This window comes from Narcine bancroftii, chromosome 7 (genome assembly GCF_036971445.1).
Source record: "Narcine bancroftii isolate sNarBan1 chromosome 7, sNarBan1.hap1, whole genome shotgun sequence".
Lineage (NCBI taxonomy): Eukaryota > Metazoa > Chordata > Chondrichthyes > Torpediniformes > Narcinidae > Narcine > Narcine bancroftii.
The window spans coordinates 33,383,278-33,397,226 of NC_091475.1; the positions used below are offsets into that span (position 1 = coordinate 33,383,278).

The following is a 13,949-nucleotide window of genomic DNA, read 5'->3' on the forward strand; positions in this document are numbered from 1 at the left end:
AGGCAGGGAAGACAATGTGGTCACTGACGCACTCTCATGACTGGCAATTTGTGTGTTGACACCCGGCCTTGACTTCGACCAGCTCGCCCGGGACAAGAAGTCCGACAAGGAGACGCGGGCCTTCAGGACTGCCATCGTGGGCTTATGGTTCCAGGGCCTCTCAACTCCTCACGGTGAGGGCACCATCCTGTGCAATGTCTCCATGGGCACCCCATGACCAGTGGTTCCCCAGCAGTGGCGCAGGCAAGCCTTCCACCATATCCATGACCTTTTCCCACCCTTCCATCAGGTCCACGGTCCGTATGGTGGCAGAACGTTTCATCTGGCACAGGCTTCAGAAGCAGATTGCAGACTGGGCCAGAATCTGCACCCATTGCCAGCTTTCCAAGGTACACAGGCACACCAGTGCGCCTGTACAAGATTCAGTACATGTCCAGGAATGGTTCAGCCACATACATGTGGACATCGTTGGACCCTTACCCATTTCCTGAGGTAACCGTTACCTTTTCACAGTGGTAGACTGCACCACTTGTTGGCCCGAGGTGATCCAGATGCCTCCACAGACTCCTGCTCCCGAGTGTTTTTGAATGGTTGGTTTGCCCAGTTCGGCGTCCTGAACCACCTCACCAGTGATCGAGGCACCCAGTTCACCTCTGCCCAACACCCAAAGAAGACCTACGGGCGTCATCAGCCGAGCTGGTCTATGGTGCACTGCTAGCCCTACCCGGTGAGTTCGTCAACGCACCTCACAACCCCCAGCAATTACCACACGGCCTACTTCCCCGCCCTGGGCCCAGTTGGACTCCTTCACGCCCCCACCGCCGCCCATACACGGCACACGGGCCTCTTAAGTCCCCAGCGAGCTGTACTCCGCAGAGTACTTTTTTATCAGGCGGGGCCTGTCCACAGCACTTCTACAAAGACCATACGAAGGGCCATACAAAGTCGTCCAGCGTTCAGGATCCACTTTCACACTGGACGTCGGTGGTACGAGGGAACTGTTTACGGTGGACAGGTTAAAGCCAGCTCACCTTGACCCCATCGAGCCAGTAGTTGTGGCCCAACCCAAGAAGCGAGGCCGCCCTGCAAAAAAAGACATTGCTGCCGGTTCGGGGGTGGGGGGGGGGCTGTGTGGTGTTACGCCATTAGGCAGGCGAATCGGCCCTGCTTGTCACGCACGCGGCGGGGCAGCCGGCCAAAATGGCGTCGTTGGGGGTTTCCTCCCGACCTCGGCTCCGGGCTCAGAAGCCCGCACTTGGTGACCCACGTGATGCCTCAGTGGCGTCGGGACCCCCCAGCGCGGTTCTCAGCCAGGTCCGGGCTGGGAGTATATGTCCAGCCAGGCAGCCTGCAATAAGTCAGTTTTGCTCACTGAACTCAACCCATCTGGTTGTGCGATCCTTCAGTTAGCAGTGTAGCCGCCGCTACATTATGACCATTTATAACTGAGTACTAATGAGCTGGTGAAAAGCAAGTTCATGTAAGCAGCAAAGAAGTGTCTGGAATATACTATATATACAACATTCCTGACCTATAATAGCACATGTTGATACATACCACTGCTTTACATCGACCTGATACATAATCAGCAAGTCCAATGCTATCAGATTCTGAATTGCCACTGTTCTCATGGCAACCATTTCAGCTGACAGCTGCCTCCTCACATTCCCTGTGGTCTGAAACCCATTGCCCAGCTGTTCCAAGACCCAAGTGAGGCTCGTTAGGTTTTATTTTGTGCCTCTTCGGTACCATAACAGGGCAACAGGATCATAAAGACTTGCCATGTGTATGCCCTGCCAATACTAATTAATAAATGCATATAAAGATGATGAGAGAAGGTAAGATTTAAAAGTACCCTTCAGTGGATCAAGGGTAAAACAGGAAGGAAGAGATAGAAGTATGCTTGTGCCCAACGTGAGTTAATATTGACCACTAACATCATGTGTTTTACTCTGTCTCTGGAGCTGGGAGCTGGAGAAGCTTAGAAGGGTCTTAATCTGCGGCGAAGGTTTCAAAGCATTTTTTAAATGAAACTGTCCTGACTTTAAGCAATTATCAACCCTCTGAGACTGCAGGAGATTGTTTGACCCATCACTGGTAAGAGGGGTGATGAGGTTTCCTGGTGACTGGTTTTACTGAGGGGGAAACTGCAGTAAAAGGTGGGGAGAAAGGAAAGTGAAACAGCCTTTGTGGAGGTGATGACAGTGAAAAGCTTTAACTAGGAGGGCTGAACTATATTGAGAAGCTGGAAGATGCATGTACTGAGACTTCCTGTCAAGATTTTCAAACCATGGCTGTGAAAAGTATCCGCCCCACACAATTTGTACTCTACTTTCTCAAAGATCAATGTGGAGCTGCTGCTATTTCGATTTGACAAATGCTTGCGTACATTGGAATCTATTCACCACAGATTTGATTGTTTATTTGATTAGTATTTATTTATTTATAGTCATTAGTAAAAGACTGTTTAAAAGCTTTATGTACTCTCAGGAAATATTCATTGCTGGCTAGGGTGTTATTTAATGCCCATTTCTAACCTGATAATGGTGGCATATCACTTGGATAGGTTGGCTAAAGAGAATAGATTCCTTCCTGCAGGTCATTAACAAACTGGGAGAGCCTTTACATCAGTGGTTCCCAACCTTTTTCTTCCAACTCACATACCACTTTAAGTATTCTCTATGTCATTGGTGCTCTGTGATTAGCAAGGGATTGCTTAAGGTGGTATGTGAGTGGGAAGGGAAGGTTGAGAACCACTGCTCTAGACCCAATTGTTACCAAAATATTTTGCTTGAGAAAAATTGTCATTGGCCCATTTCAGAACTTCATGCACAGAAGCAGGTCATCACTGAAAAGCTGAGGCTGTTGTTAAACTTATCTTGGTGAACTGCAAGGGAGTCCTTTGTCTTCTAGGTAGCTCCTCCTTTTAAGTGGTTTACTTTGTACTTTCATCTGACTCTCAACCTATTATCAATACTATCAAGCCTGCTGATTGCTTGCCCTTCTAACCTCTTCAATTTCCAAGAAATTAGTTATTAATTTGGCAGCCCTGATAGAGGCTTGAGAGATGTAATCATCTCTAACAACCAAACAGTGATGGCCTGAACATTATTAACAATTTAGAAATACAGCACAGTAAAGGGCCTTCTGGCCCATGAACCTGCACTGACTTTTTCTTCTTTGGCTTGGCTTCAGGGACGAAGATTTATGGCGGGGTATGTCCATGTCAGCTGCAGGCTCGTTGGTGACTGACAAGTCCGATGCGGGACAGGCAGGCACGGTTGCAGCGGTTGCCAGGGAAAATTGGTGGGTTGTGGTTGGGTGTTGGGTTTTTCCTCCTTTGTCTTTTGTCAGTGAGGTGGGCTCTGCGGTCTTCTTCGAAGGAGGTTGCTGCCCGCCGAACTGTGAGGCGCCAAGATGCACGGTTGGAGGTGAGATCAGCCCACTGGCGGTGGTCAATGGGGCAGGCACCAAGAGATTTCTTTAGGCAGTCCTTGTACCTCTTCTTTGGCGCACCTCTGTCTCGGTGGCCAGTAGAGAGCTCGCCATAGAACACGATCTTGGGAAGGCGCTGGTCCTCCATTCTGGAGACATGACCCACCCAGCGCAGTTGGGTCTTCAGCAGCATGGATTCGATGCTTGCGGACTCTGCCAGCTCGAGTACTGACTAATTAACCTACTAACCCTGAACATCTTTAGAACATGGAAGAAAACCCACATGGTCACGGGGAGAACGTACAAACTCCTTAGAAACAGCAACAGATTCCAACCGAAGGTCACTGGTGCAGGAAAGGGCTGTGATCCAGACAGATTCAATTATCCTGATCCTGGCCTAATCTTTACACCCACTTCCATCAGAATTTATAGTATTCCAATTTCTAAGCTAATTCTTTGTGGGTTTCATGAAGTTTTCAATATCTTCAATAGACGATAGGTGCTGGAGTTGGCCATTCAGCCCATTGAGCCAGCACAGCCACTTGTGGCTAACCTTTCACTATAAGTACCCTGTCCCTGCCTTCTCCCCATAACCCTTAATTCTCCCCTCCACAAGAACCCTTGCAATGCACGTGAATAGCAAAATCTGAGGTGAGGTAATGTGAGGAGAAAATGGAAGTAGCATTGTTGGGTGCTCAAATTCTGGGCAGGTTCAGAAAGAGACAATGTTGTTGCTGAATCAGCAGTATTCATCAAACCATGCCAGTTTCTAAGCATTCGTAAGGAACAAGTTGATTCATGAGCATTAGCAATGTAAATTTTCACTGTGTAAGATTTAGGGTCCAACTTTGCAGAGGCTAGGTGTGGCTGAAGATTTTGTCTGCGCTCTAAGAGAGTAACAGAAGAATACTAGACCTCCTGAACACCTTTTGCTTATGCAGTGTTAAGGCATCTGGAGGAATTGTATTGCAAAATGGCCACAAGGTGGCAATAGACCATTCTATTCCTCAATTTAAACACCAGATTGCAAATTCAACATAGAATCAGAATTTGTCATGAACAAGTCACGAAATTCATATTTATGAACCATCTTGCAACAATAATGTATAAAACAAAAAAGTAAGGCAGTGTCTTTGGTTCATTGATTATTCAGAAATCTGATGGCAGTGGGGAAGAAGCTGTTATTGAGCCACTGAGTGCTCGTCTTTAGGCTCCTGTACTTCCTTCCCAATGGCAGCAGAGTGAAGAGGGCCTTTGAGGATAGAGGCTGTTTTTTTTTTAAAACTCCACCTCATGTAGATGTTTTCGATGGAGTGAAGCTTAGCCGCTGGTGGGCCTTCTTTGTGATTGCATCAACATGGAGGCTCCAGGACAGGTCCTCTGAGATATTGACACCCAGGAATTTGAAGTTCTTGATCCTCTCCACTACTGAGCCCTCGATGAGGACTTGTTCATCCTCATCCCACATCAACACAGGGTAACAATGGTGAATGAGACAGACAGTGTTTTTTTTTCCCTTGTACTTCCTTTTTTTCTTTCAGGGATACGAAGTTGTTTAGTGCTGTAAAGTGGGTGTTGAAATGTGAGGTTTATTTACAGCAAGCCTTGAGTTAAGTTGGTTAATTAATGTTACGCCTTTCTTGGCTCTGCCACCAAGTCAGCAGGGCCATTTGGCCCCTCAAGTCTGCTCTGCCATTCCATAATGAGCTGATCCATTCTCCCCCTCAGTAAGTTCTTCTTTCAAATGTATAGGTTTGTGGAGTAACTTAACTACCAAACTCCTTACGGTGTGAACTCTTTAAAAATTTTGCCAAAGTATTCTGCTAAAAATTATAAATTCACTTGTATGTAGGCAGCAAGGTGAAGACAGTGATTTAGGTAAAGTTGTCCTGATGCTCTCAGCTGTAGCCAGAGGCCTCGGCTAAAGCAATAGTTGTTAATGTTTTCAGGCAGACTTTAATAATAATATTCTGAAATCTCTGTTTGTGCTTTCATATTCATATCAATGACTAAGGAAATTCTCCAATTGGAAAAGAAATTTTTATTAATGACTAAGGAAATTCCCCAATTGGAAAAGAAAGGTACACAGAACAAAGAAAAAGGAGACGTAAAGGAGACTTGGAGGGCTGTAACATCTGAAAGAGTTCTGTGCAGAAAAGGGCTGCATGGTCAAATCCAGAAAATAATCACTTAGTTTCTGACTTTGAGTTTTGGTAACGTCAATGTTCAAGCAACTAGAAGGCAAATGTTGGTCTTTGTTGGAATGTTTTAGTCCAGGGGTAACGATGTCTTGCTGGTAATGTATGGATTCTTGGTGAGGGTGCATCTGGAGGATGCTGGACGGTACCAGAATTTCCCATATAAGGAGAATGGATACATGAAGTCACAAGAAACTGTAGATGCTGGAATCTAAAGAAGAAAGTAAATTGCTGAAGGAAGATAATGTATTATCCATGGAGGAAAATGGACAGTCTACATTTTCGGTCAAAACCCAGCTTCAGGGTTGGTGGCCTGTTTTCTCTGGAGTTTAGAAGAATTAAAGAAGAAAATTTCTTACAGGCTGAATGCAGGGATGATGTTTCCCCTGGCTCAGAACTCTCTAACCAGAGTTGAGCCATGTAGGACTGAGGCAACAAGTGATTTCTTCACCTGGTGAATTTCTGGATTCTCTGCCCTGGCTTTAATTCAAAACTGAGATTGATAGAGTTTTGCACATTCTAGGAATTGAGAGGTATGTGGATAATGTGGAAAAATGTCACTGAGGGAGAAAATCATCCATGATCTCAATGAATGGTGAAGCCTCACTCCTGCTCCTAGTTCCTATGTTGATGGAAGTTTTAATTTGATGTCTTAATCATGAATACTCAGCAAATCGTCTCGGTAATAAATACTTCTGCCGAATGGTTTAATAACAACAAGAAACGTTCAATAAAACAGATAAATCAATGTGAAATTTAACTATTTCACGAGAGGGTTACTTGGCATTTTATTTCCAATTGTAATTTTTCCAAGAACTTCACAAATGTCTTGTGGTTTAAAAAAATTAATTTCACCCTTCTCACATTTTAACAAGTAACTGCTTCATTTACAATCTGTCACACTGACTATATAGTAATGCATTTCTCCTAACGTGTGGAGTTTTTACTGAAGGAACCATTGTGACCCCACGGGCTAAACATCCACAGCAGAAAACCCGAGAGAAGTCGAGGGTCACCGACCTCCATTTGGGAATTTGAGGGGATCTTGTTGGTATGCAGCGAGGACATTGCAGACAGTTGTTAGAGGAGGCCAGCTCAAGACTGAGGGCCGAAAGGTCTGCAATCTGCTGCAGGTTTCCAGGTTTTATGAAGCGGCTTTGTGTCAAGAATGTGGAAGGTGTTTTGTGGCGACCAGATAGAGTCCGGTCTAGAATGACATGACACGTGTGTGTGTAGAGTGTGTGTGTGTGTGTAGAGTGTGTGTGTGTGTAGAGTGTGTGTGTGTGTAGAGTGTGTGTGTGTGTGTAGAGTGTGTGTGTGTGTGTAGAGTGTGTGTGTGTGTGTAGAGTGTGTGTGTGTGTAGAGTGTGTGTGTGTGTAGAGTGTGTGTGTGTGTGTGTGTGTGTAGAGTGTGTGTGTGTGTGTAGAGTGTGTGTGTGTGTAGAGTGTGTGTGTGTGTAGAGTGTGTGTGTGTGTAGAGTGTGTGTGTGTGTAGAGTGTGTGTGTGTGTAGAGTGTGTGTGTGTGTAGAGTGTGTGTGTGTAGAGTGTGTGTGTGTGTAGAGTGTGTGTGTGTGTAGAGTGTGTGTGTGTGTAGTGTGTGTGTGTGTAGTGTGTGTGTGTGTAGTGTGTGTGTGTGTAGAGTGTGTGTGTGTGTAGAGTGTGTGTGTGTGTAGAGTGTGTGTGTGTAGAGTGTGTGTGTGTGTAGAGTGTGTGTGTGTGTAGAGTGTGTGTGTGTGTAGAGTGTGTGTGTGTGTAGAGTGTGTGTGTGTAGAGTGTGTGTGTGTAGAGTGTGTGTGTGTGTAGAGTGTGTGTGTGTGTAGAGTGTGTGTGTGTGTAGAGTGTGTGTGTGTGTGTAGAGTGTGTGTGTGTGTGTAGAGTGTGTGTGTGTGTGTAGAGTGTGTGTGTGTGTGTAGAGTGTGTGTGTGTGTGTAGAGTGTGTGTGTGTGTAGAGTGTGTGTGTGTGTAGAGTGTGTGTGTGTGTAGAGTGTGTGTGTGTAGAGTGTGTGTGTGTGTAGAGTGTGTGTGTGTGTAGAGTGTGTGTGTAGAGTGTGTGTGTGTGTAGAGTGTGTGTGTGTGTAGAGTGTGTGTGTGTGTAGAGTGTGTAGGGCGGGGAGCGCGCGGGGGCGGGGAGCGCGCGCGGGGGCGGGGAGCGCGCGCGGGGGCGGGGAGCGCGCGCGGGGGCGGGGAGCGCGCGCGGGGGCGCAAATGTGTAGAGTGTGTGGCCACTGTGTGTGTGGGCGTAGAGTGTGTGGGTGCAATGTGTGTACGTGTAGAGTATGTGTGCAGTGTGTGTATGTGTAGGTGTAGAGTATGTGTAGTGTAGATGTAGAGTATGTGTAGAGAGTGTGTGGGTGCAGGGCGCATGGGTGCAGGGCGCGTGGGTGCGAGGGCGCTGTGTGTGAGCGCAGTGTGTGGATGTGTCGAGTGTGTGTGTGCAATGTGTGGATGTGTCGAGTGTGTGTGTGCAGTGTGTGGATGTGTCGAGTGTGTGCGTGCAGTGTGTGTGTATGTGTAGTGTGTATGTGTGTGTGTGCAGTGTGTGTATACGTAGAGTGTGTGTGTATGTGTAGTGTATGTGTAGAGTGTGTGTATGTGTAGTGTGTGCGTGCAATGTGTGTATGTGTAGAGTGTGTGTGTATGTGTAGTGTGTGTGTATATGTGTAGTGTGTGTGTGTGTGTATGTGTAGAGTGTGTGTGTATGTATGTGTAGAGTGTGTGTGTATGTAGAGTGTGTGTATGTGTAGAGTGTGTGTGTATGTGTAGTGTGTGTGTGTATGTGTAGAGTGTGTGTATGTGTAGAGTGTGTGTGTAGAGTGTGTGTGTAGAGTGTGTGTGTAGAGTGTGTGTGTAGAGTGTGTGTGTAGAGTGTGTGTGTAGAGTGTGTGTGTAGAGTGTGTGTGTAGAGTGTGTGTGTAGAGTGTGTGTGTAGAGTGTGTGTGTAGAGTGTGTGTGTAGAGTGTGTGTGTAGAGTGTGTGTGTAGAGTGTGTGTGTAGAGTGTGTGTGTAGAGTGTGTGTGTAGAGTGTGTGTGTAGAGTGTGTGTGTAGAGTGTGTGTGTGTAGAGTGTGTGTGTAGAGTGTGTGTGTAGAGTGTGTGTGTAGAGTGTGTGTGTAGAGTGTGTGTGTAGAGTGTGTGTGTAGAGTGTGTGTGTGTAGAGTGTGTGTGTGTAGAGTGTGTGTGTGTAGAGTGTGTGTGTGTAGCGTGTGTGTGTGTAGCGTGTGTGTGTGTAGCGTGTGTGTGTGTAGCGTGTGTGTGTAGAGTGTGTGTGTGTAGAGTGTGTGTGTGTAGAGTGTGTGTGTAGTGTGTGTGTGTAGTGTGTGCGTGTATGTGTAGAGTGTGTGCGTGTATGTGTAGAGTGTGTGCGTGTATGTGTAGTGTGTGTGTGTGTAGAGTGTGTGTGTGTATGTGTAGAGTGTGTGTGTATGTGTGGTGTGTGTGTATGTGTAGAGTGTGTGTGTATGTGTAGAGTGTGTGTGTATGTGTAGAGTGTGTGTGTGTATGTGTAGAGTGTGTGTGTATGTGTAGAGTGTGTGTGTATGTGTAGAGTGTGTGTGTATGTGTAGAGTGTGTGTGTATGTGTAGAGTGTGTGTGTATGTGTAGAGTGTGTGTGTGTGTGTAGAGTGTGTGTGTGTGTGTGTGTGAGTGTGTGTGTGAGTGTGTGTAGTGTGACAGCCGCCAGACACTGACAGATCGGAGGAAATGACGCCCTTATTTGAACGAAAACTCTTCTTCCTCGGAACGAAATCCTTCCTTCCGCCTGGGGAGGGTTGCCTGTGCCCATTCGGTTCAGGGGCCGGAGTGTCGAGGTGCAGATCTGCTCTCGGCCAACGCGCGTTATGGGAAACTGTTGCAAGAAAGTCGGAAAGTAAGTAGCTGATGTTCGGAGTCCGTCAGCGGCAGCTTAAACAGCTCAGGGGGTGGGGGGAGGGCGATGCTCAGACGGCGATTGCATCCGTTCCCACCTTGATTGACTGCGCGGTCCTTACGAAAGTCAAGTAATAATAACGCTTAGTATTGTTTGAGAGAATCTAGGACGTAAATCGCGGGGGCAGGTATGTTGGACCAGCAAAGTCTCTCCGAGTCATGGATCCGAGGAGATCAGAAGAACTCGCCCTTGGAAAGTGCTTAGAAAATGGGGTCTGCTATAAAGAAATGGGTGTTCATGAGCAGAACCCTGGAAGGTGGCCATCGCCTGTTGTTCAAACCTCCCGGTGCTCTCCGACCAGCAGAGACCCTTGGCTGGCGAGCCCGGTCACGCAGAGACAAAACACAGCGCTGGAACTGCATTTCCAAGCTCTTTGACAGGCTGGTCTGCACCACTTCGTGAATGTTGACTACCCTCAGTTATAAGTGACAGAAATTGGATTAAAAATTGGCCTTGGGGCTGCAGTGCTGGTGGTACCACGTGTGGCTTTCCGGAGCCACAGTGGCATGGAGCTGGTGAGATACCTGGCTGTTAGTTGTCTGCCCCACCTCGAAAACCAGGCTTCTGGCGCTGGTAAAAGTGTCACAAGACCACAAAAGGAACAGAAGCAGGCCACTAGGCCCATCGAGTCTGTTCCGTAAATCTACACTAAGCAACTCTACACTAGTTCCAATTTCTGGCCTTTTCCCCAGATCCCTTGATACCCTCACTAATGAGGACATGCCCACGTCACCCTGCTGGTTCAAGTTGACATCGACATTGATGGAGCCTGATACCCCCGAACGTCTTCACCAAATGTCACCAGTTTGCAAGAGGCCTACTCATTGGCTATTATTTGCCTTATGAGAAAAGATCTGCCAGAACTCGGGCCCTTGAGCGAGTGAATTCTACCATTCATCTTTGAGTTTCACGGTCTCCTTCTGGATACATGGAGTCATAGACCAGTGCTGAAGCAACACTGAAACTGGCCCTTCAGACCACCATGCTGACCATTGCACCTGTCTCTACTTGACCCATTTTCCCACATTGGGTTTGTAGCCATCTCTGCTTTCATAATTCAAATGCTTGCCCAGTGGCAGTTTAAATGTGGTGAGGGGTCTTGCTTCCATCACCTCATAGAAAACCTTTAGCACAAAACAGGCCCTTCAGCCCACCAAGTTGTGCTGAACATGTTCCTACCTTAGAAATTGCTAAGCTATCCCATAGCCCTCTATTTTTCTAAGCTCCATGTACCTATCCAAAAATCTCTTTAAAAGACTCTATCATATCTGCCTTTACCACCGTGGCTGGCAGCCTATTCCATGCACCCACCACTCTAGGTGAAGGAAAAATGCCCGACATCTCCTCTGTACCTACTCCCCAGCACCTTAAACCCGTGTCCTCTTGTGGCAACCATTTCAGCCTCTGACTATCCACATGATCATATGACCTCTCTTCATTTTCACCTCTATCAGGTCACCTCTCATCCTCCAACATTCCAAGGAGAAAAGGCCAAGTTCACACAACCAGTTTTCATAAGGCATGCTACCTAATCCAGACAAGATCCTTGTAAATCTCCTCTGCACCCTTTCTATGGCCACCATGTCCTTCCAGTCATGAGGCAAGCAGAAATGAGCACAGAAATCCAAGTCGGGTCATCATGCAATGCATTCCAGATTTCAACCACTCTCTTCGTGAACAAATTCCACTTGAATCTCCTTCAAACATTTTACTTCTTGCCCACCTTACAGCTATCTATTCCCCTTTTATTTGAGACACCTTCACCTGTTGTGTACTTCTATCTCTTCTGCATGGACTTATCCCTCTTCAGGACATCCCTCTCCAATGTGGCGATATATCTCAACTGGGCTTCCCAATAATATTTCTCAGTCTGGTAACTTTAAGCCACCCAGACTAAAGTCCCAGGTTAGTTTTTCCATAGCGACCCTGGCTACCTTGGCATTCCATAGAAACCTTCTAACATGTGAAAGAATCCCCGGAGCAACACCATGGGCAAAATTTGGAAGAGGTACTGAAGCCTCAGCAACACATTTATTTTAACACAGTTGAACCTGCCCATCAGCATTATAGGCAGGGTCATCCAGCCATTTAAGACCTCCTCAATTCTCCTGAGCAAGGGGTATAATTTAGCTTATATAAATGATTTAAGTTATTATTTACCCTAACTCTTAGATATTTGATCCCATTTTGTGGCCACTTCAAATGCCTATTCTCATGATATTGACTGTAATCCCCCTTAGTAATCTTGTATCCAGAGACCTTTCCATAGTCTTCTGCAATTGAGTGCATGCAGCCTGGCCACCAAATTGACTGGGTCCATGCAAATAAATTGATTTTGTGTTCCTCCTGGCCTACCCTAAATCACTTGATGTCTGGATTCTGGCAATTGGCCTCGGCCAATGGTTCCATAGCTAGTATGAATAGAGGTGGAGATAATGGACACCCTTGTCTACTGGCTCTTGATGGTGGGAAGGCTGAAGATATTTGTCCATTGGTCACAACTTTAACCTTGGGCACATGGTACGACACCTTTATCCAATTTATAAAAGTTGGCCCTAGCCCCAATTTTTCCAGTACCTTGAACAAGAAGTCCCTCTCCAATCTGTCAAATGCCTTCTCTACATCCAGGGCCACTCTCATCCCTTGACTGTGCCAGATGCATTCTACTCAGCAGTCTGCCTATGTTGTCCGCCACCTGCCTTTTTTGCACAAAGCCCGCTTGATCCCTATTTATTAATTTTGGCAAATGTTTTGCCAATCTATTCGTTAGGGCTTTGGCAAGTATCTTGTCGTCCGTATTTAATAATGAGATTGGTCTATAAGAGGACAGTTTCAATGGATCCTTGCCTTTTTTGAGAACTATCTTAATAATTGCTGTTGAAAAGAATTCTGGAAGGGTATGGGTCTCAATCACCTGGCTTACCACCTCCATAAAAAGAGGTATCAATAAATCTTTAAATTCCCTGTGGAACTCGAGCTGGAACCCATCTTCCCCCAGAGATTTGTTAGTCAGTGAACTCGATGTCTTGGCTACTTCTTCCTCTGTGAAGGGGAGATTCAACCCTTCCTGTTCTTCTATGTTTAAATGTGGTAGTTTCAATTTTGATAGGAACTTGTTAATTTTATCACCTCCCCTCCCTGGCCAATTCTGTCTTCTATAGATTCCACCATTTGAAAAACTTAACGGCTTGTAGATTAATTGGGTGGCACAGGCTTGTGGGCTAAAAGGGTTTGTTGCTGTGCTGTATGTCTAAATTTGAAATGTTTTAAATTAATCTTTTATATTATGGCCATGGAAAAGACTTTTGACAATGAACAACCCTGCAGACTAATGAAATGAATGCCCCATGAAACTATGTTTCTTCTTTCCATCTCACACCACTAAGCTTATTGAAAATGCTGTGTGACACATAGTGTATTGTCCAGCTTGCTTATCAGATTTTAAAAGTACAATATATCGTAAAGTTCATTCGGTTGTGCTCTTTACTAATTTTACTTCATTGCATTCACCATTGAAAACTCGGAGGAAATTATTTACATGGCAATAGTTGCATTTAGAGTGTATGGATGGGAATGTGCCCCTGGTATATCATAGGTACTTACTAAGGCAAACTCCATTCTGAGCTAAGAAAGGAATTATTAAGCTATGTGACTAGAAATTCTGTCAATATTGATGTGAAGTAATTAGAATGTTGCAGCTGCCATGTATAGATTAGATGCAAAAACTCATTGGTCTGGCAGCTGGCTTGTTTGTTTAGTCTAGGAGGTCTGACTTTCACTTTGGATGCAAAAGGTTCTGGGTTCAAATCTTGGGTGAGCTCAATCTTAGGGCAGCACGGTTTGCACAACACTACAGTGCCAACGATTGGGACCAGGGTTTGAATCCCGCACTGTCTGTAAGAAGTTTGTACATTATCCCTGTATCCCCAGGGGCTCTGGTTTTCTCCCACAAAACTGTAGGTTAATTGGACGGCACAGGCTCGTGGGCCAAAATCAAGATTTAGATTCTTCCTGCAGCCATCTTTAATTTCAAAATTATTTCCTATGAATACCTGAGACTCTGCAACCCCCCCCCCCCCCCCCCCCCCATGCAACTGGATCCTTGACTTCCTCATCAGAAGACCACAGTCAGTATAAATTGGAAACAACGTCTCCTCCTCATTGACTATCAATACAAGCGTACCTCAAGGATGCATGCTTAGCCCATTCATTGTGCACCCATGACTGTGTGGCCAGGCACAATTCCAATGCTACCTACAAATGTGCCGATGACACCACAGAATCACAAACAGCAACAAGGAAGTGTACAGGAGGGAGATGGATCAACCCGTTGAGTGGTGTCACGCCAACAACCTTACACTCAACATTATCAAAACAAAGGAGATGATTGT

The 13,949-nt window shown here is 46.0% G+C and overlaps 1 protein-coding gene across 16 annotated transcripts in view; it reads left to right on the forward strand.

Annotated features, from left to right (window-relative positions):
* The window catches only part of LOC138738710 (uncharacterized), a 152,953-nt gene that overhangs the window by 101,062 nt on the left and 37,942 nt on the right, over positions 1-13,949 (forward strand). Inside the window, exon 1 of one of the 16 annotated variants that reach the window (XR_011341699.1) lies at positions 1,814-1,838. The exons of 7 other annotated variants lie outside the window; for them this stretch is intronic. Coding sequence is in view for 5 of the 9 variants with exons in the window: in XM_069889458.1 (XP_069745559.1) it covers positions 9,333-9,498 (166 nt within the window). In the remaining 4 variants the exon portion in view is untranslated. Of the gene's footprint in view, positions 1-1,813; positions 1,839-9,188; positions 9,499-13,949 lie in introns of those variants that run through there. 8 more of the 16 variants (XR_011341690.1, XM_069889458.1, XR_011341692.1 and 5 more) reach the window with 8 other exon arrangements.